The sequence below is a fragment of the Protobothrops mucrosquamatus genome, unplaced genomic scaffold (assembly GCF_001527695.2).
Source record: "Protobothrops mucrosquamatus isolate PMUCROS unplaced genomic scaffold, P.Mucros_1.0 scaffold_186, whole genome shotgun sequence".
Classification (NCBI taxonomy): Eukaryota; Metazoa; Chordata; class Lepidosauria; order Squamata; family Viperidae; genus Protobothrops; species Protobothrops mucrosquamatus.
In genome coordinates, this window is record NW_015386262.1 from 1436179 (window position 1) to 1456147 (window position 19969).

General features: G+C 34.7%; 1 protein-coding gene across 1 annotated transcript in view; it reads left to right on the forward strand.

The window, feature by feature from the left end:
* Positions 1-13988, forward strand: part of SEC24A (SEC24 homolog A, COPII coat complex component) — a 38381-nt gene extending 24393 nt beyond the window's left edge. Inside the window, exons 11-23 of the mRNA XM_015824272.1 lie at positions 1910-2028; positions 4843-4898; positions 5608-5814; positions 7088-7208; positions 7702-7860; positions 9310-9483; positions 9849-9959; positions 10320-10495; positions 10766-10903; positions 11914-12018; positions 12168-12260; positions 13111-13214; positions 13692-13988. Of these exons, the coding sequence (XP_015679758.1) occupies positions 1910-2028; positions 4843-4898; positions 5608-5814; positions 7088-7208; positions 7702-7860; positions 9310-9483; positions 9849-9959; positions 10320-10495; positions 10766-10903; positions 11914-12018; positions 12168-12260; positions 13111-13214; positions 13692-13806 (1678 nt within the window). The 3' untranslated portion in view covers positions 13807-13988. The remainder of the gene's footprint in view (positions 1-1909; positions 2029-4842; positions 4899-5607; positions 5815-7087; positions 7209-7701; positions 7861-9309; positions 9484-9848; positions 9960-10319; positions 10496-10765; positions 10904-11913; positions 12019-12167; positions 12261-13110; positions 13215-13691) is intronic.
* The last annotated feature ends 5981 nt before the right edge of the window (positions 13989-19969 follow it).

Genomic DNA, 19969 nt, shown 5'->3' on the forward strand with positions numbered 1-19969 from the left:
GGGAGGGAATCTGTGGCAGAAGGCGGTCTCGGAGATAACCAGGTCCTATGCCATGGAGCGCTTTAAAGGTGGTAACTAACACCTTAAAGCGCACCCGGAAGGCCACTGGCAACCAGTGCAGCTCGCGCAGCAGCGGTGTTACGTGGGAGCGACGAGTCCCTCCCAACACCGCCCGCGCGGCCGCATTCTGGACCAGTTGCAGATTCATCAGCCAGTTTAGGATCAAAGTCAGGATTGCAAGGTTTACAAGTCAAGGCACAGGTTACGGTGGTTGTTGTCAAGGGACAGTTTGTGCTTGCTGCTCCATTTTAATAGAAACAACCCCAGCGCAACTCACTTAGGGCAAGACTCCTTCTGCATGAGCAATCTCACAGAGTATAAAGACTCTACTCTCTTTGCAGTCTGCCAAGCTCTTGTGTTCAGGGCTTAGGGTTAGGGAGGTAGTTCTGCACTCTCTTCTTCAGCAGCTGTGTGTGCTGTTTTGGACCTACCTCCTTTACTTGTTCAGGCAGCGGTCGGTCTGGTGCTACCTGGGCTAGCTGCTTGTTGTTTGTCAGCACTTCTGAAGCTGGCGCTCATTGTCTTTTCCCTCCTCTGACACAAGTCTGAGCCCACCACGAGAATATCATTAAGTTGGGTTGGAGTATGTCAATGTCAGTATGCACATATGCATAATGTATAAAATTATAATTATGGTAATATTTGAGGAGGGGGTATTGGTCATTAAGGAATGTTCACTGAATTGAAAAACACAGGATAGCACAGGAGTTTAGCTCAATGCATGATGACATCAGTATACAGATAACATAAATTTACATAAACCTGCAGTGATGAAAGTTTATGGACCTTTTATCTGTAATCCAAGTAGCATGACTCGCAGTGTGATTTGAGGCTCATCTTATAATAAGAATGGGTGAAGCAGAAAAAAATGATATTTTGGCATGGTTTTGTCAAACCTCTGATCTTAACTCAGTGGAAAGGTAGTATGACTTGAAGCAAACAGTTAATGCAAGGAAACCAAAAAATACCAATTAGGTAAAGAAATTCTGTGAAGAGGAATGTGCAAAAATACCTAAAAGTCAATGAGCAGGTCTACAGCTAGAGAAAAAAAAATAGTTGAAATTATTACTGCTAGAGGATATGAAAGCTTATTTTTTTCTACTGAAGAAATGAATGGTGCTCAACATGTTTAGTGAAGACATGATACAGAAAATTCCATCTGCTGCATGCAAATTTCATTGCATCAGCTTCAGATAATTTGAAGCTTCAGTGTAATGCAGTTTGAAGCTCTGTATTGTTAAAATTTATCTTGTATGTACAGTAGCTATTATGAAATGCAGATATCAAATTTACACAAATTGCTGAAAGACCTATTCTGCTTCTGTCGCTCTTATCTTGCTCTGTTCTTATACTGTAAAATATATGCAAAGATATTTTATAGTAATGCTTCTTGTAAAAACAATTGAAGAACTTTGGCTGTTTGTGGTTTCTTACTAGGTTTCAGTGTGTTGAACTGAAGTACATTCTTTAGGAAATGTGTGTATAATCTGAAAGGATAATTTGCTTAAGGAACTCTGTATTTTGCAGTGTTCGTAAGAAACAAATAAAATGTCTTTTTCTGTAATGAAGGTAGAATTTTTCTCCATTCCAGAATATCTCCCCTTGGTGATTCTCTGTGTTTCCGTTTTTTGTCATCTTATTGTCACCATAAAGTTCTATTCCACTACTTTGAAACTTAACAATGAACCAGTCTGAATGGGAGCTTTATAGCTGTTCGTGGAAGAATAATTTATTAACCTACATTTTACACGTTACATGAAATGTTTAATGAAAATATGTATGTTCAACTTAAATGTACACACTTTATATATTTAATGCCCGATGCTCAATTTCTCTGCTTCATTTTTAGACTCCCAGGGAACACTAGAACAAAAATAGGCTTCATAACATTTGACAGCACAATCCATTTCTATAGCCTCCAGGAAGGTCTCTCACAGCCTCAAATGTTAATCATTTCAGATATTGAAGGTAAGAAGAAATAATCTCAAATACTAAATTTATGAAGTATGCTTTGTGACTTCTGTCATATGCTAAATTGGAACATTAATCCAACACATTTTCTGTTTTCAAAGAAGGAAAAAACAGTTAAATAACAAGTTTTGGTACTTTGCTATTAAAAATGATTCTCAGTCATACTGTAAGCTGGGAGAGCAAGCAATGAAAAAGAGCAAATGTCCTTTAGTCAAAGACACAGCTAGAAATACACTCCTTCTAGGTAGAATATGCCTCAATCATTAGTGTTGAAGACTGCAGGTCAGTCTTCAAGAAAAGCAGGGTTTATGCTGTTTTCTATTTTTGTTTTTTAAAAAAGCCTAGGATTTAAAAATTTTCATTGCAGATTTTCTTTCACAGAGAGAGAGAGAGAGTGAGAGAGAGAGAGAGAGAGAGAGAGAGAGAGAGAGAGAGAGAGAGAGAGAGAGAGACTGTAGCTATCTGGAGAAGTAGCCCCATGATAGTTGTCTCATTTGCTATAGGTGTTTTAGGGCTGCCTCTTAGCTCACTTAGAAATTCTGTCTTCTCACACTTTCATTCTAGGAAATGTCAAAGAAGCAAAGCACTTCACACATAACTCTCAAGGTGTTGTTTTTTTTCCAATTTCGCTGTCACTTTCTGGCTATAGGTCCAGGAAATAAATACTATTATTTCAGTAGTTTGTAGAAGATCTCTCAGGACTCTAGTAGTTTGTATTTGGGGTAATGTAGAGGTTTTGCCATCTTAGATTTATTCTGGGGAGTGATGGAAATTTAAAAAGTCACTTTTTCTCAGTAATTTTTTTGCACATCCAGCTTTCTTTCTTTCTTTCTTTCTTTCTTTCTTTCTTTCTTTCTTTCTTTCTTTCTTTCTTTCTTTTCTTAATTTATTAATTTATTAATTTATTAATTTATTAATTAACTTTACTTTATTCATTCAGCTCATATGCCACTTATTTTGCCTTTTCTAATCATTAAAAAACAATACAAACGTTAAAGCAATAAATAGTAACATTAAATTAGTTAAAATTGACAAAAATGGGGAGGTAGGAAGCATGATTCACATGGAGGGAAGATGGGGTCTAGTCCGTTAACCACCTCCGGAAAGATGTGCCTCCATTGTGGTTCCTGCCCGTTTGACAGAGGCAGGGCTCCAGGCCCTTTTAGAATGCCAAAAGGTGGGTACGGATCTCACGTTGGGGAGCCATGGCAGAAAAGGCTTTTCTTTTGAACCCCACGAGGAGGGATCCCTTGACCGATGGGATCTGCACCATGCCTCTTCTGGGGTAGATGGGGTGGGCTTATCTCATCAGGGTGAAACAGCTCCTCAGGTAACCTGGGCCATGCCATGGAGGGCTTTAAAGGTGATAACATCTTGAATTGGATTTGGAAGCAAGCTAAGGACCAGTTTAGTTTAGAGCAGTGTTTCTCAACCTTGGCAACTTTACGATGTGTGGACTTCAACTCCCAGAATTTTCCAGCTAGCGTTGCTAGCTGGAGAATTCTGGGAGTTGAAGTCCACACATCGTAAAGTTGCCAAGGTTGAGAAACACTGGTTTAGAAGTAGACGTTCTAGTGGTTTTCATGTGTTTTAAATTATAACTTGCACAGTTTCTTTCAAGTAATTATGCTTGCTATGGTTGATCAAAACAAAAATACAATATATATATATATAGGTCATCAAGTTTTAGGACTGTGCAATGCTTTGGATTTAGTTCCAAAAAAAGGTCCCTTGGAACAATGTGGGTTATGAATGTAGCAGCTGCAGACACAGCTGTGTTAAATAATTGCAAGGGGAGCAATGTTCTGTCCTTCCCATGTTCCAAAGCTCCTTTTTGGAATCTAATCTGAATTACTGCACAGTCCTGTCCAATTGTCTGCTAGTTGTAAGCCTTGAGGTTTTTGTCCTATTATATCCTGAACATAAGAAAAAGTTTTTCGTTTTGCCTTTAACTAAAGGACAAGTTGAAGTTTATGCCTATAAACCAAAATAAAAGATCACCAGAATTCTACATTTCTATTTCTCTGCTTTCATATTTCCTATGTGTATAAAAATCTGTTAAAGTGACAGGTATAGAGAATTATCTTCTACAGATATATCCGAAGAAGTCCCATTGTAAACCACATGCTAGTGGGGCATTGTTTCTTCTGGTGATTACTGCTGGAAAAGAGTTCATAAGCAACTTTAGATTGTTGTCAACAGGATAACATGCTGTGCAAATGATAAAGAGTAAATATTTTTATATTTAGCCAGTTTGATATAGTAATTAAGCTTTTGAAGTAGAAGTGGGGTACTCTGAGTTTTAATCACAGGTGGCATTAAAGATGGCTGGGTGACTCTGGGTTAGTCACTCTCTCTTAGCCCAACTCACCTCAAAGGGTTGTGTTGTAGAGAAAATAGGTGAAAGTATTAAGGTAATCCTTGACTTACAACCATAATTGGGGCTGGAATTTTAGCTGTAAGTTGTTGCAGTTGTAAATTGTGGCATCACATTACTGTATCCATTTTTTTTACTGTTTTTATGCCAGTCATTAAGCAAATCCATTCTCCCGAATGGGCACTTTTTGCTTGAAATTGGCAGAAAAGTTCGCAAATTGCGGTCCAGTGACTGTGGACCACTGTAATTGGTTGCCGAGTGCCTGAAATACTGTCATGTGACTGGGGGGGGGAGGCAGCTAGATGTTTTATGATGGGCGGAAGTGCTTTATGGGCTATAAAGCAGCCTTTCCAAGGCTATCATAACTGAACAGTCATTAAATCCAATGATAACAATAAAAAATAAATTAAATACTTCTTTTATCTATCTTGTAGATGTGTTTATACCCATGCCGGAAAACTTATTAGTAAATTTAAACGAAAGCAAAGAGGTAAGAGGAATATTATACGTCGTAAGTGGAAGCAAAAGTATATTTTAAGCAATTGACTTTGAAATATTATTTTGCCTATTCTGTGTAATAAAATGTAAAACATACTTTGGCCTGAGAACAAAAGAACTTCAGTTAAAATGTTCAATACCTGATCTTGGGACAAATGGCAGCCAGCACTCCTGTCCACTTCTCAAGAGCCACCCGATCAAACCCTTCCCAGATAACTGGACAAGACTGGGCCTGAGTCATCATTGGTACAGTCGGAGGGCAACTACTGATTTTCTGGTTCATTTGTGTAACCCACACTCTCACCCCCTGTATAACTAACTTTTCAAGCTCTTAGCATCTGATCAATTATTATTCATACTGATAAGCTCGGAGCCTAAAATCAACTTTTGAAGCTTTCAGTTTTTCTGTCAGATGAGATGATGCCAGTGTAAGTTCTTTAATAAATAAACAAAATAACCAACCACTGAGTGATTAATTTAAGGTCTCCTCATTGGAGAAGCCCCGATCGTGGATGGTATTTCCAGTGGTGGTACATTGGCACATAGATTTTTAACACAAGACAAAAACCTTTCACTTAGTACTACTTTTGATTTTATTTAGGTTTTATTTTTTTTAAGCTGCAGTGTGAACTTCAATTATTGGATAATATAAAGATGAATAAATATAGCACATAAAAAGGTGAAAATTTGATTTCTTTCAGCTGATTCAAGATTTATTGAGAACTTTGCCTCAGATGTTTACTAAATCTTTGGAAACCCAAAGTGCTTTGGGACCTGCACTACAGGCTGCCTTTAAACTTATGTCACCTACTGGGGGTCGGATTACTGTCTTCCAAACTCAGCTTCCATCTTTAGGAGCAGGTGTCCTCAAACCACGGGAAGAGCCTAACCAAAAAGCATCCACAAAGGTTAGCAAAACAAACTTTATGCCTGATTTTTAAGTGACTCTTAAAATCTATTTTTTATTGTAACTGTTCTTTTTAAAAATAGTTCTAGTCTGCAGTGGGGCTGCGAAAATGCAAATTTTTCAACAGAAGAATATCTTCCAAACCACAGGAAATTATAGTTCTCCTTTATTCTGCTTTGGTCAGATTTAGCACTGGGTTCTGGATAGTATTCTGAGTACTATAATTTAAGAATGATTCAGAGAGACTGGAACAGGTTCAAAACATGCCAATAAGAATGACCAGCAGAGCAGAAACTGTTGTATGATGATACATTTGAAGGCACTAGGCATATGTAGCCCTGAGGAAAGAAGACTAAGGGAAGATATAATACCACTATTTACATATCTGAAAAGATAATGCACAGAACATGTTCTGTATCACTACAGAGTACAAGAATTACGGATTTAAGTTATAGGGAGGCAGAGTTTGACTGCATATTAGAAAACTTCCTAAAAGTAGAATAGTTCAACTGTAGAATTTATTGCAAGACAGGTGGTAAACTTCTTTGGGTGTGCATGAGTACCCTTCAAGTCAGTATTTACTCTGGTGACTGCCTGGACAAATCCCTGTAGTTTTCTTGGCAAGATTTCAGACGTGGCTTGCCATTGCCATCTTCCTAGGGCTGAGAGAGAGTGGTTGGCCCAAGGTCATCCAACTGGCTTTGTGCCTCAGGCAGGACTAGCTCACAGTCTCCTGGGTTCTAGCTTGATGTCTTAACCACTACACCAAACTAATTCTTGAATGTCTCTTTACTGGATATATATATATACTGTATATAAGTATAGGCTGTTACAGATGATTTAATTTCATTTGCTATACCGAACAGGCCGTTGAACTTAATGCCTAAATGGTCATTTTCAATTTTGATTGACTACTAGGAAACCTAGACTCAGTCCATTTTGTAACAAAATCCTTGCGTTAATTTGAACATCACTAGAAATTTTTTTTATATTGGGCAGTAGCCAGCGTAAATCCTTTGAATAATGCTGTCCCCTACTGTGAGCAAAGCATCACTTTTCAACCATCCACACAGCTGCAACTTCCCTTTACCTGGCATTCCTGGTGAAAGCATCTTCAGTGCATACACATGCATACGGAGGCAATTGAGCACAAAAAGGCTGTGCTAAACCTTTGGGAGGAGGCAGCTGCTTCAGTGCTTTAATCAATATTGCTTTGTTGATGGCACGAACACGAGTGAAACACCCCTTCAAGTGCATATTTTGCCTTTTACCAGGATGTTCCTCTGACACCATCTACTGACTTCTATAAAAAATTGGCCTTGGATTGCTCAGGACAGCAGGTTGCAGTTGACTTGTTTCTTCTTAGTGGGCAGTACTCTGACTTGGCTTCATTAGGTAAGACACTGTTGTTGCTCGCCATTTAGCAACGCTTTGTTTAAAGATGTAGATTACACAGGGGTGATTATAATAAAATATGGTCATCCTTTATTGAAACTGTTGCATAAAACTTAATATATATGCATGAGAAGCCCTGTTCTACTGGTTTGCTTTCTTTCCTGCTTGATTAATAAAGGCATAAAACTCTTTTCTCACGTGCTGTTGTAAAATGGAGTAATGAATTTTAATTTTACAATGATAGATTTTAAATGGTAAAAACTAAAACATTAGAAAATGTGGAGCAATAAATTTCAATAATGTACTTGAATCTATTTTCAGTTCATCATTTTTAAAAACCTGTTCCTTAGGAAAGAAATGTATTCCACTTCAGCAGTGAGCCCAGGGCTTGAAACAATGTGCATGGTTTTTTTTTCTTACTGGAAAACATTTATTTTTTTTATACTATATTACTCTTAAGTCCAAAAAGTGAAATAAATTTACTTTTTTTTAGGATGTATATCAAGGTATTCTGCTGGTAGTGTCCATTATTATCAAGCTTACCATCATCAACACAATCCTCTTTTGGTGGAAAAATTACAGAAAGAACTAAAGCGATATTTAACTAGGAAGATTGGCTTTGAAGCTGTCATGAGGATAAGATGTACCAAAGGTCAGACATTTAGTATGTCAGTGTTAATCGAAGCTTTGTCATAACTGCTTAAATAAGTGAAAAGATATATGTAAAAATTTGAAATTCTAAGTAGCCCAAATTTGGAATTCCGACAAATGATGTTTGATATTGCTTAAGTTATTATTCTTTCTTTGCGGCCTTAATGTATGAGTTTTTATGAAAGAGTTGTCATAGAATGTTACAAACCTATTGTATAATCGGCGAAGGCTGTTTCCACAGATGTAAATCATCTGAAATTGTTGATCTCAAAGATCATGGGAACCTGGCATCCTGTTCCCCAGGGGCAAGGTCTTTTATATATTGGATGGTTACAATGGAAGCAGCTCTCCCCTCTCCCCCCACAGAGCGTGCTATATTGTTAAATTTATTATTACGGTTCAAGACCAGTACAAAAGTAACTTAACCAAGCAGGATCCAAAAGTACAACTAACAGTTTAGAAGCCTAATTCATGGTGTCCTTCTGTTAACAAGGCTGGATATGACATACCTTTATGGCTAAGGCATGCAATTTATCTATTAATGCACATATGACATGTGCAAAAGCCAAGGTTGCTTTTTTGTAAGGTTATGCATATACAGTCATAACTGACAAAGAAGAAGAGAAATGCAAATTAATGGAAGGAAAGAGAATCCATAAGAAGCAAATTGTTAAATAAATTGGCTCAGGTCTTTGGAGAATCTGGTCTGCCCATCATAGCAGATTGGTATTTCTAGGAGGATTTTTAAAAAATGCATTGTAAATCCAAAGGTGTAAATTTATGCCTTGAATGTACTTTTTTGGTAAAAAAAAAAAAAAAAAGATAGAATTTGGGGGGTTGGGGGGAAGAGAACATCTTGAGTCAACAGGTAATGCAAAATGAGCTGCACACATGAATGGTCTTGCTTTTGTATTTATGAATGTGGTGATTTTTCTAAACTTAAGCTTATTTTAACCACAATTTTCAAATGTTTTCCTGATTCAAAAAAACATAGCCATAAGTCTACATTTCTTCTTTACTGTAAAAAAGTACATATTTTGATTTCAGTTCAATTCTTGAAAACATAATGCTATACTATAATGATAATGCTAGTAGTATATTTGCATAACGTATTTAAGAATATTTTAATAAAGTTAAGCAGTTCAAGAGAGAGTGTCTGCATTTAGATTGCCCTTTTTGTGTGGTAAAGTCCTCTATGTGTGCACAAAAAAATACTGTCCCTCACTACGTTGAGAATAATACTACAAAAGCTTTATGACAATGGGAGGTATTTGCCATATAGAAATTTCATTTCCTACACATTGCTTCTGCTTTGGTGTTTTAAATTGAGCATGACATTTTATGGAAATGCTTAGTGACAGTGCTTAAACCTAATCTGTTGAAAATGAAGAGTGAATGCTAGTAATTATAAACTTAATTATAATGTTTTAAACATAATTCTTCCTCACAGGCCTTTCAATTCACACCTTCCATGGCAACTTCTTTGTACGGTCAACTGATCTATTGTCTCTGCCAAACGTGAATCCTGATGCAGGATATGCTGTCCAAATGTCCGTAGAGGAGAGCTTGACAGATATGCAAGTGGTCTGTTTTCAGTCAGCCCTCCTATATACATCTAGTAAAGGTAAGCAGGCAGGGGCATCCGGTATGCATTTCAAGGTCATGCCCTCCATGCTTTTAATAACACCAAATGGTTGTTATTAAAGTTTTTAGACTTTGGCAGGTTTCATGATTAAGAACTTCATAGGTTATTGGCAGATACGTATGACTTTCACTGTTAAATGGTACTTTGGGTTTGAAAAAAGTGGGAAGTAAAATGTCTTTTACATAAATTTGGTTAGAAAAGAGCAGCCTGTATTTAAGTTTGTAAGACGGATGACTTTGAATAACGCATTTCACCCCATGTCGGCAATAGAATTAATTTATCGTAGTTTTGAAGCATATCCTGGACTTATTTTAAATGCTATTAAAAAACTATTTTTTTAACAGGTGAAAGAAGAATTCGTGTCCACACACTGTGTTTACCAGTTGTAAGCCAATTGAGTGATGTTTATTTAGGAGCTGATGTACAAGCTATTACAGGCCTTTTAGCCAATATGGGTATGTGCTGAATTGTTGGATTGAATTACACAATTATCTTTGATTCATTGATATGATCATTGTACAAAGTTTAAAGATTGGCGATAATGAATGTTTTGGTTGAGATGGTTCTAGAATGCATAAAGGTGCTTTACAAAATGTATCTAAAAGATTTGGGAACTGTGCCACAGCATAAAGAGCTATAGATGCTATGCAGTATTGCTTTGTATTCTTTTTGGTAAGTTGGATATCTGTGTGTGTGTGTGAGAGAGAGAGATAGAGAGAGATTGAGTGAATGAGACTTTAATATCCATTGATAATACTTTTTATTATGATTGTTTTTTTTGACAACCAAGTGAACTGTGTTCTGTTTCTTTTCAGCTGTTGATAGGTCAGTTTCTGCAAGTTTGAATGATGCTCGAGATGCATTGGTGAATGCTGTAATAGATTCTCTTTCTGCATACCGCTCATCTGTTCTAACCATTCAGCAACCAGGTCTTATGGCTCCTGCATCATTGCGTCTGTTCCCATTGTTTATCCTGGCTCTCTTAAAACAGGTAAAAATAAAAACAGAAATTGCCTGAGAAATAGAAGCTGTCTAAGTAAATTTTGTTAAAATTAATGATGACCATTTACAGCATCATAGTTAATTATTTTTTCCAGATATTTATATGCAGTAACAAATTTAGAAAAACTATTCTGTATTGAGAATAAGCTTCCAGACTTCCTGTATACATGAGGTAAAAAATGTATGGTTGAAAATGATGGTCTTGACATGTGCATAACTCTAAATTGTCTTATTTTTCTGCTGCTACTTTTGCTTACAGAAAGCATTCCAAAGTAAAACAAATACCCGTTTAGATGAACGCATCTTTACAATGTGTCAAGTGAAAAGCCAGCCATTAGTGTACCTCATGCTTATTATGCATCCCAATCTGTATAGAATTGACAATCTCACAGATGAGGTAAGTTCTTCCTCTAAATTTTTCTGGAAATCATTGGATGTATCTTTCTAATTTCAGATATTATACAAAATTGTACTAAAACATTTGACTTTTGTGCATATTTTATAATAAAGGCATGCATGTCCATGCTTTTCAGATTATGGGAGCAGTTTTCTGGGATATTCTGTCAGTCTTCCTTTTTCCAGACCTCAAGTCTTGGAGGTTTGGAAAAATGAAAACTTTGTCCTTCTCCCCATCTAAGCATTGAGGATGATTTACTTATGTGAATATTGACAATCCAGAACTTTGCAAATAGGGACCAATATTTGACACGATACGTGAAGGCATCAATTATGAAAGTAGCAATATGACAGACGTTGAAAGTAGATATAAATACAACAGTTAGCTTTTAAGATCTAGTTAAATTATGACAATTATGAATTGGATTATCAGTTGGCATGTGTATATGTCATATGGCATGTACCAGAAATTTTATAAGCTGTTTCTATTTTTGTATGTAGTTGTCTAATTTTGTGCTGGATATACAAACTAGCCATCACAATCAGTGTTTTAGTGTGTGTTTAAATGAATGGAGATATTAAATTACAATGGGTAAATTGCAAAGGACATTAAAATTGAATACATGCAAGTAGAATATCTGATATTACAAACAGATATGAAAGAACTAAATTTAAATGATACATGTTCCTGTATTTTAACAAATGGAATAATATTATTATATACAAACTAAACATTGTTAACTTCGAGTTTCTTTCAAGAACAACTAAAATGGTTCCTGCAAATGTAAATACCTTTCATAATGCAAGGAACAGAAATTGTGCATAATTTGCAAAGCATTCTATCTGGAAACATTAACAATTGTTTAAAAAATAAGGTTGGAATATTTTTCTTTATGTTACAGATATATGTAGGTTTCAGATGTGATACATGTCAGGATATGGTAGCCCATGTTTATAATACAGAAGATCTACTGTTTTACTTGCCTATTAGAAATTATTTTATCTATTTAGGGAGCCCTCAACATTGGTGACAGAACAATACCTCAGCCACCCATTCTTCAGCTGTCTGTAGAAAAGCTAAACCGGGATGGTGCTTTTCTTATGGATGCTGGTTCTGTAAGTAGGATTTTATATATACTACAAGCATTAGCAGGAGGTATCTCATTCCCCATAAATAAACCTTCATAGCAGTACTTTATTAATCTGGTCTGAGGTAAAAGCTTAATGGATACATTATTTACTAATTCCTATGTTTGAATATACAGGTCATGTTCTTATGGGTTGGCAAGAATTGCGGACCGAACTTTATAAGCCAAGTACTTGGAGTCCCAAACTATGCATCAATACCACACAATATGGTAAGAACATAACATGGTAAGCAAGGATAGACAGCCTGAATTCTTCATAGTTTTGGACTGCAACTTTCATCAAGCCCAGCCAATATGATAATGGCTAAGGATTTACAGAGTTGTAGGACAATACCTTTACAGCAGATGGCAGCAACCTGGTGTTGAAAATGCTAAATAGGGTCAGACCCAGTATGTAGCTGAATGGGAGATCACCGTGAAATGCTAAGAACAGATTGTAGAGTAGGCAAAGTTAAAGATAAAGTCAAAAGGTAACAACAAGCCATTTCCATATTATATTGCTGCCAGGAAAACAACAGGAATATAGTTACCAAGACCTGAACTTGACTCAAAAAATTTAAGATGAAGTATCAGTCAGGATCATGTTACCTACCTCTGTTCCTTGAAGTAATGTGACTCTTTAGAACTACCCAGAAGGATTAAGGCTTGGCCAACAAAATACTAGTTGTGCAAACTGAAGTGTTTATTGAAATAGACCTACAGAGAGCTTTTGTGATTTTGGCTTTTAGATACCCTTATGAATGCCTGGGTTTGCACCTTATAATTTAGAAGAACTAAAGTCAATTTTCCAAAAATGTTGTCATTAAATAAACAGTCTGTGCACTACATGTTTCTGTCTATTATAAGATCCCATTTGCCATGCTATGTTCATAAAAATACATGAAAAACGATTTACTTTGTTGTGTTCTGAAAGGGAGGAAAAAGGATACTCCTGCAGAGATAGCTTAGTGAAGTTAGAATCAGTCCATGATATATATACTGCTCAGTATTCTGAATACAGAATATATTTTATAATAGTTTTTGCTCCATGATTACCCCCATTTTTGTTTGTTTTTAATAGACGCATCTTCCAGAATTGAACACAGCTGAATCTTCTAGAGTGCATGCTTTTATTTTCTGGCTAAGGGAGCAAAGGCCTTTCTTTCCTATATTATATATTCTAAGGTAAGTAGAATGCCTGTGAAATTTGATTTGTTAGATTGAACAAAATTTTTGCATGATTGTCTTTCTGAACAGTAACAACTTCATGCAGGTAAGTACCTTAAGTTGCAAACTTTCTTAAGTTCATACCTGGTACAAAAAGATACTTTTTTTTGCAGAGACAGAAAGCATATTTAGTGGGGAAAAAACCTACCAGCCAAAAGTATGGTATTAAGTAACACTATAGAAAGGAATAAAAGAAGAGGGCAGTGAAGATGATGCAAATGGAATTATGAAATCGTTAATATTTATTTGCAGGATTGTTTAGACTATTTAGTCTAAAATAGGCAAAGTTCTTTTAGTATAAATATTGCACATTAATTGTATGCATATAATAAATATTAACTAAGTATAATCAGTTAGTTATCATTATGAATAGTTTTAAAAGGAATAAAGCATATAATCGTGTACTTATAATGGCCTTCTGTTTATATTTTTAAGGGATGAGAGTCCGTGGAAACCAAGTTTCCTACAAAATATGATAGAAGACAGAACAGAATCTGCATTATCATACTATGAATTTCTTTTGCATATTCAGCAAAAAATGAATAAATGAGCTCTTTTCTTAAATGGTTCATCTGCTCAAAGGAATGTACCTCCGTGCAGAACTCTTATTCCTGTAACGCTCCTATAAGTTGTTGGCCTGGTGCAGTTGATGAAAATCTCACTGTGATTCCCCCCTCTTCTCCCCCCCAAAAAGGAAAAAGAAAAGCAAATAAAGGACCGTGGAATCATTAAGTACACTATTGTGTAGTTGTACATTAAAACTTTAAAATAAATTTGAATATGTTGGACACCTTTAATTTACTGCAAAAATGTTTCACAGTAAGTAATTGTGGTATACGTTAAAAGGCAATATTGGAGAAATGTTTATAAACTTAACTTTTTTACCTTTCACTTTTATTTTTCTGCTTTGTGTTTTGCTGCTAGAATTAAAAACTCCAAGACTCGAGTTTCCAGGAAACTATATTGTCTTGATTATACAATACATTATTCGTTAAAAGTTGCCTTTTTAAAAGGAACAGTGAAAAGTACATTGTGAACAAAATACTTGCAGTTTTAATGAGCTAAGTTTCCATTTCTTTTAAACATTGATTATGATAAGAACAAAAGTAAACTTGAAGAAGTCTATTTGGGTTTAAGATGAATATCAAATAATTCATTTGAATACCTTTAGGATGTATCAGTATTCTAGGTCTTGAAAGTTTAATGAGATTACATTATATTCAATAAGAATTAAAATTTAAAAAGATCTGATGCAGCTGAAAAAAATAGTGAACAATAATTGATCCTAGTCTTGGCTGTTAGCATGATGTGTTTGGTCTTAATTCATTGAAAGTAAATAGGGGAACAGACAGTAAACCAAAAACCATTATTTTCATATTGTTTTATTAATTTTTCAGGCACCTTTTTGTAATGGGCTGAGGTTTTGATAAAATCCTTACTGGTTAAATAATACTTTGGAGGTGTATTTAATAGCTTGTTGAGATCCAGAGGAGCATCAGATTTAATAATAATTATTTTGCTATTCAAGCATTTTAAGGCTTTAATGGGAAAAATATAGGCAGGAACCCTGCTCAGTTCAGAATGTTCGAATTCTGGACAGTTATAAAAGAGAAATCTTAGTTTTATGGTTTCCTGGAAATTGCTATAATTTAAGTAATTAGATTAGATAACCTTTATTGTCATTAATAATATAAGTGTATTGACATTTGTAAAACAGAAGGAACTGTGGTGGTATATTATGGCAATCATTGGTTTCTAAATTGACCTTTATTTCACTCCCTCCCCCCCCCCCAAAGAAAAATTGAATAGAATATTTTCTGCTGCAAATCCTTCCTGGTGGTTTTGGTGGAATCATTTACATTGATTTGTTGGTCATTGCTTTAATTTATACAGTTTCACCCATCTGAGGAATGGGTAACAGATCGTATGTGCAAAAAGCCAGTGAAGTTCGTTCTTGAACTATGGTATTTATCAACAGCCAACTGGAATAGCAATTATAACAAATGTTATAGTGATACTTTCTGCAGTATGATCTATTTAATTTGTTGGAGTATAAATTCAGTTGCTCAGCAACTGAAAGAAAGGGAAGCATTTCTTTAAAATGATTCAGATATCTAAAGAACTACCTGCTGACTTCAGGAACCTTATTTAATTTTTTTAATTTAGTTATTTTGAAATGTTTTTTTTAAAATATTGGTAATCTAATTCAGAACCATATAATAATCATGATGAGATATGCACTTGTACGTTATGGAAATCAGTCGGGTGCTTTAAAATACAATATATGGCGGAGAATTAATTAGCTCTTCTCCAAAAAATATAGACAAACGTTTGTGTAAAAGCCAGCTTTCTAGAAAGAAGGTATAGGCCAGGGGTAGGCAAAGATTAGATATAGAGAAGTATGTATCTAGCACCTCATGCTGGCTGTGGGTTCCTCTTTGCTTCAGACATTCAAGTTGGAGCAGAGAGTTGGTGTGATCAGATTCTGTAGAACTTGAATAGTAAAATCCTTATGAGCAGCACCATGCCTAACTTTTCTGTATGTATAAATCTTCTGCATGGAGAGGAGGGAAAGGCATGATATAGACACAGGTCTACTTCATGTAAAATAAAGATAAGGGACTGTGAATGAATTATGGAACCTGATAAAGATATTTCAAGAATACATCCCTAATTAACTCTACAAAAAATGTTACCTGTGAGCATATTATGCTCTTTGGATAGAATACTGTTTAGAATGTTCATGCACTTTGAAATAGAAGTGAATTGTCTAACTCTTTGTGAGGAGAAAATTGATACCTTCCTCAACTTCTTAAGAAATCCAGGGCAGACCCATGTATAAATGTTAAATCACAATTTATATGTTTTAGGTTCTTTAATAACATAAGTAAGCAAGAGTAGCCTTGATGCTCCCATCTCAGCATGGCAGTCACCAGCAGATGTTCTCTATTTTTCTAGTTCAAGATTTTAAATAATAATTAGTATGATTTACCAATATTCTAGGTTTGATCGTGCAACAACATATTAGCATTTACTTTTCTGTAATTTAATTTGCTTTGAATAAATTCTGATTGTTTTGCAATAATGCGGAAAAACCTGTTTATTCAAGGTTAATTTAACAGAATATATATATATATATATATATCATTCAGAATTTAAGGGACCATCAAATGTGACAAGACTTCTCTTCACTAACTACATATTAAATTCTTACAGTAAATTTGATTTTGTAAAGTAGTGTAAAATATTGTAATATTAATCCTTGTTTTCTGAACTCAGACATTGATCTTTAGTGTGCAATTGTAAACCTTGCTCTTCTGACTTGAAGGCAAGGTTTTACTTGTTCCCCTTTTTACAGTTTGTAATTTTCACTGTTTTATTCCTGTAAAAAGTCATTTGTAACACATGCAAATGCTTATTTTAGCTGTGCTAATTTATCAAATTTGGCTACTCAATAAAATTAATTGAAAGAGCTTGCATAGAATTTTATCAGTGTTTTTATAAACTAAAATGGAATATGCAGAGACTATCTGATCATTTAATGAATAAAATGATTTTAGAGTTTGCATAGAATTTTATCAGTGTTTTTATAAACTAAAATGGAATATGCAGAGACTAGCTGATCATTTAATGAATAAAATGATTTTCAGTACATAAAGAGGTACTTCTATGAATGATTAGACCTGGGGATTAATGCTGTTTAAATGCAGTGCAAATTGTGAATTGATTGAAAAACAAGCATTTTAATGTATTATTACCAGAAGCAAGTATTATTCATTCTTCTGATGTGGTAAACTTCATATTCAGCAATTAGTTTAAGTAAATATGCAGAATTATAATATAAAGAATCTCTGAGTCATTGACTAAAACATGATGGGCTGACCATTAATTAGAATGCTCCTCTGAAAATTGCAATTAATCATCTTTAAGCCAGTTAAACAATGTATTTTTTAAATTTCACTAATCGTATTAGGCTCTTCTATTTTCTGAAGGATAAAGCACAATATCAGAAAATATTATATCTCAGCCTGTCCACAATAACCAGTATATCTATGTACATAAAAACTTTGGAAAGTGAATTAAAAACTTCAGTATTTATTTGGAATAGTATAACATTTTATTAAATTAGCTTAGAATTAATTGTTCATGAAAGATTAACATTTTTGTAAGTATTTTATTATTTTTCGCAAAGGTAGTTCAGCCAGCCGTTTCTTATACTTAGACAGCATGAAATAGTTTATTCATTATAATTACTCTAACTTTAAGGGAAAACAAAGGCTTAAAGTTAGACTGGGAAGTTATCTCACAAAAAAGCAATGGCAAATCACTTCTTTGTTATCAACACCTATCTATAAAATCATGAGGAATTTGGTTTGGCTTGCAGGATTTTATCAGTTATATGTAGTATATTATTACCTGCACTGTTTCCCCCCCCCCCTCTTTTCCTGTCAAGATCCTACTCCCTTCTGCAAAGATATACTTGGTGAAAGCTTATATTTAAGGATCTTTGTACAATGATTAGTCTCAAAGTTATGATAAATTATTACCAATTCCTTAACCTTGAAAATACATATTACATATAGTATATAAGAGGAAAAGTATTCATATCAAGGAACAATGGAACAGAAGGCAAAAATTAACATTTAGAACTATGTTTCTGAGTTTGCTAAACTTGCTAAAAATAAGTAACTGAACATATATGATTGGATTCAGTGAAGAACAAGCTTAAAGCTATAGATCCAATAGGTTATTGTTTTTCTTCCCCTATAATCCTTTATATCCTTCCCCTATACAGGCAGTCCTCGACTTACAACCACAATTGAGCACAAAATTTGCATTGCTACACAAGACAATTGTTAAGTGAGTTTTGCCCCATTTTCCAATCCTTCTTGCCACAATGAAGTGAATCACTGCAGTTGTTGTTAGTAACACGGTTGTTAAGTGAATCTGGCTTCCCCATTGACTTTGCTCATCAGAAGATTGCGAAAGGTGATCACATGTCCCTGGGACACTGCAACCATCATAAATGCATGCCAGTTGTCCAGCATCACTCCGGGGATGCTGCAATATTGTAAGTGTGAAAAACAGTCATAAGTCACTTTTTCCAGTGCTATTGTAACTTTGAACGGACATTAAATGAATAGTTGTAAATTGAGGACTAACTGTAAATCTTTGTGTTGTCCCCAAGAGACTACTGAAGGTGGAATATAGTTCTGAAATGGGGAGGGAGTAAAATATGAAAATAGCAGAAAAATAACACATGAACTGTAGGGAAGCATGTGGGCCTATGAAAGCCTTTGTGTGCATCTCTCTCCAAAAGTTATCAAATTCTAACTTTTAATGTGACAACTGGGGAAAATTAAAAAGATGGAAAGTAATATAAACTACACTTGAATGACATGTAAATCAGATCAACATTAATTCTGCCCTTATCCTATATTTTTGGACTGCAATCTCTAATGTGTTGTACCACTCAAACAACATACAACCCTTGGCTAAAAATATGGTCTTTAAAAGCAAACCATTAAAGAAAATAATTAGAAGACACAGAACTGTTCCTACCGGTATTCCATTTGATACCTCAAATCTAAAGAACAAAATTTTAATAAGCATTTTCTGAGTACAATTTTCAAGTCAATTGTTGTCATGCCATAAAGCCCACTTTTAACTAGCTTGCTCTTCAGCATAATATGCAATTCTTTATCCAAAACTTCCTTTAACTCAAGGCATATTTTGTCAACAGCATTTCAATAATCATTAAGGAGATTTTATCAAATCCATGCTAGCATCTGGCAATTACTACTAGTTTTTTATTATCTACTCTAAAATCTAAGTGTTGGAATGGTCCATAATATGCTGATTTTTGTTAAAGATAGGCAACATTTATTCTGCAGCCATCTGGCACTTTAGTAATTTCCAGGTTTTCTAATAATATGTAAGAATTCATCCAGATTATAGTTATTTCGTTCAATAACCTTGGATACAAACATCTGATCCTGAGGTTTTAAACCTATCCAAAATATGGAAGTTTCTCTAGATCCTCTTTATGTTGAACTCAAGCTTCAATTTTTGCCATCAGTTTCTTGAAACAATTTTTTTGTTGAATCTGATCCAAAGTTGGAATTGAGTAGCTTTCTTTGTTATTCTGTTAATATTTGAACTTCTTTATTGAGTAGCTACTATAGTGAATATTTTATTTTGAAAGCATCTAAGAATCCCTTTTTGTTATTATACGTATCTTTTCATTAGCTCACTCTGCAATGTTGATTTTTGGACACTGATTCTACTATTCTGAATTACCTGACCTTTTTTGTGGTCTGGTCTTTGCAAGCCGAGATTTTGTCAAAATAACAAAACATAAGATGTGATGCAACTCGGCCCTTCCGTACTTTCATGCAGTCATATTAGTACCAAAAGAGCAATGATTAATGTTATGATATATCCAAATGTCCACGAACCTAACATTGTTTACTTTTCAAATTTGACTTTTTTTTACTTTTCATTAGCCCCACTAACTTATTTAACTGTCCTACCTTTTTTTCCTCTTTGAAATTGTTTGCTTAGTTCTTTTAAAATCCCTTTTTCTAAGCCAGACCTGGGCATTTTATGGTTCCAGGGCCATATCCAGCCCATATAGAATCAATGGGAAATTAGAAATCATATATAAAAAAGTGTAGGCCATACACACAATACCACTGCATCACTTTTATTTT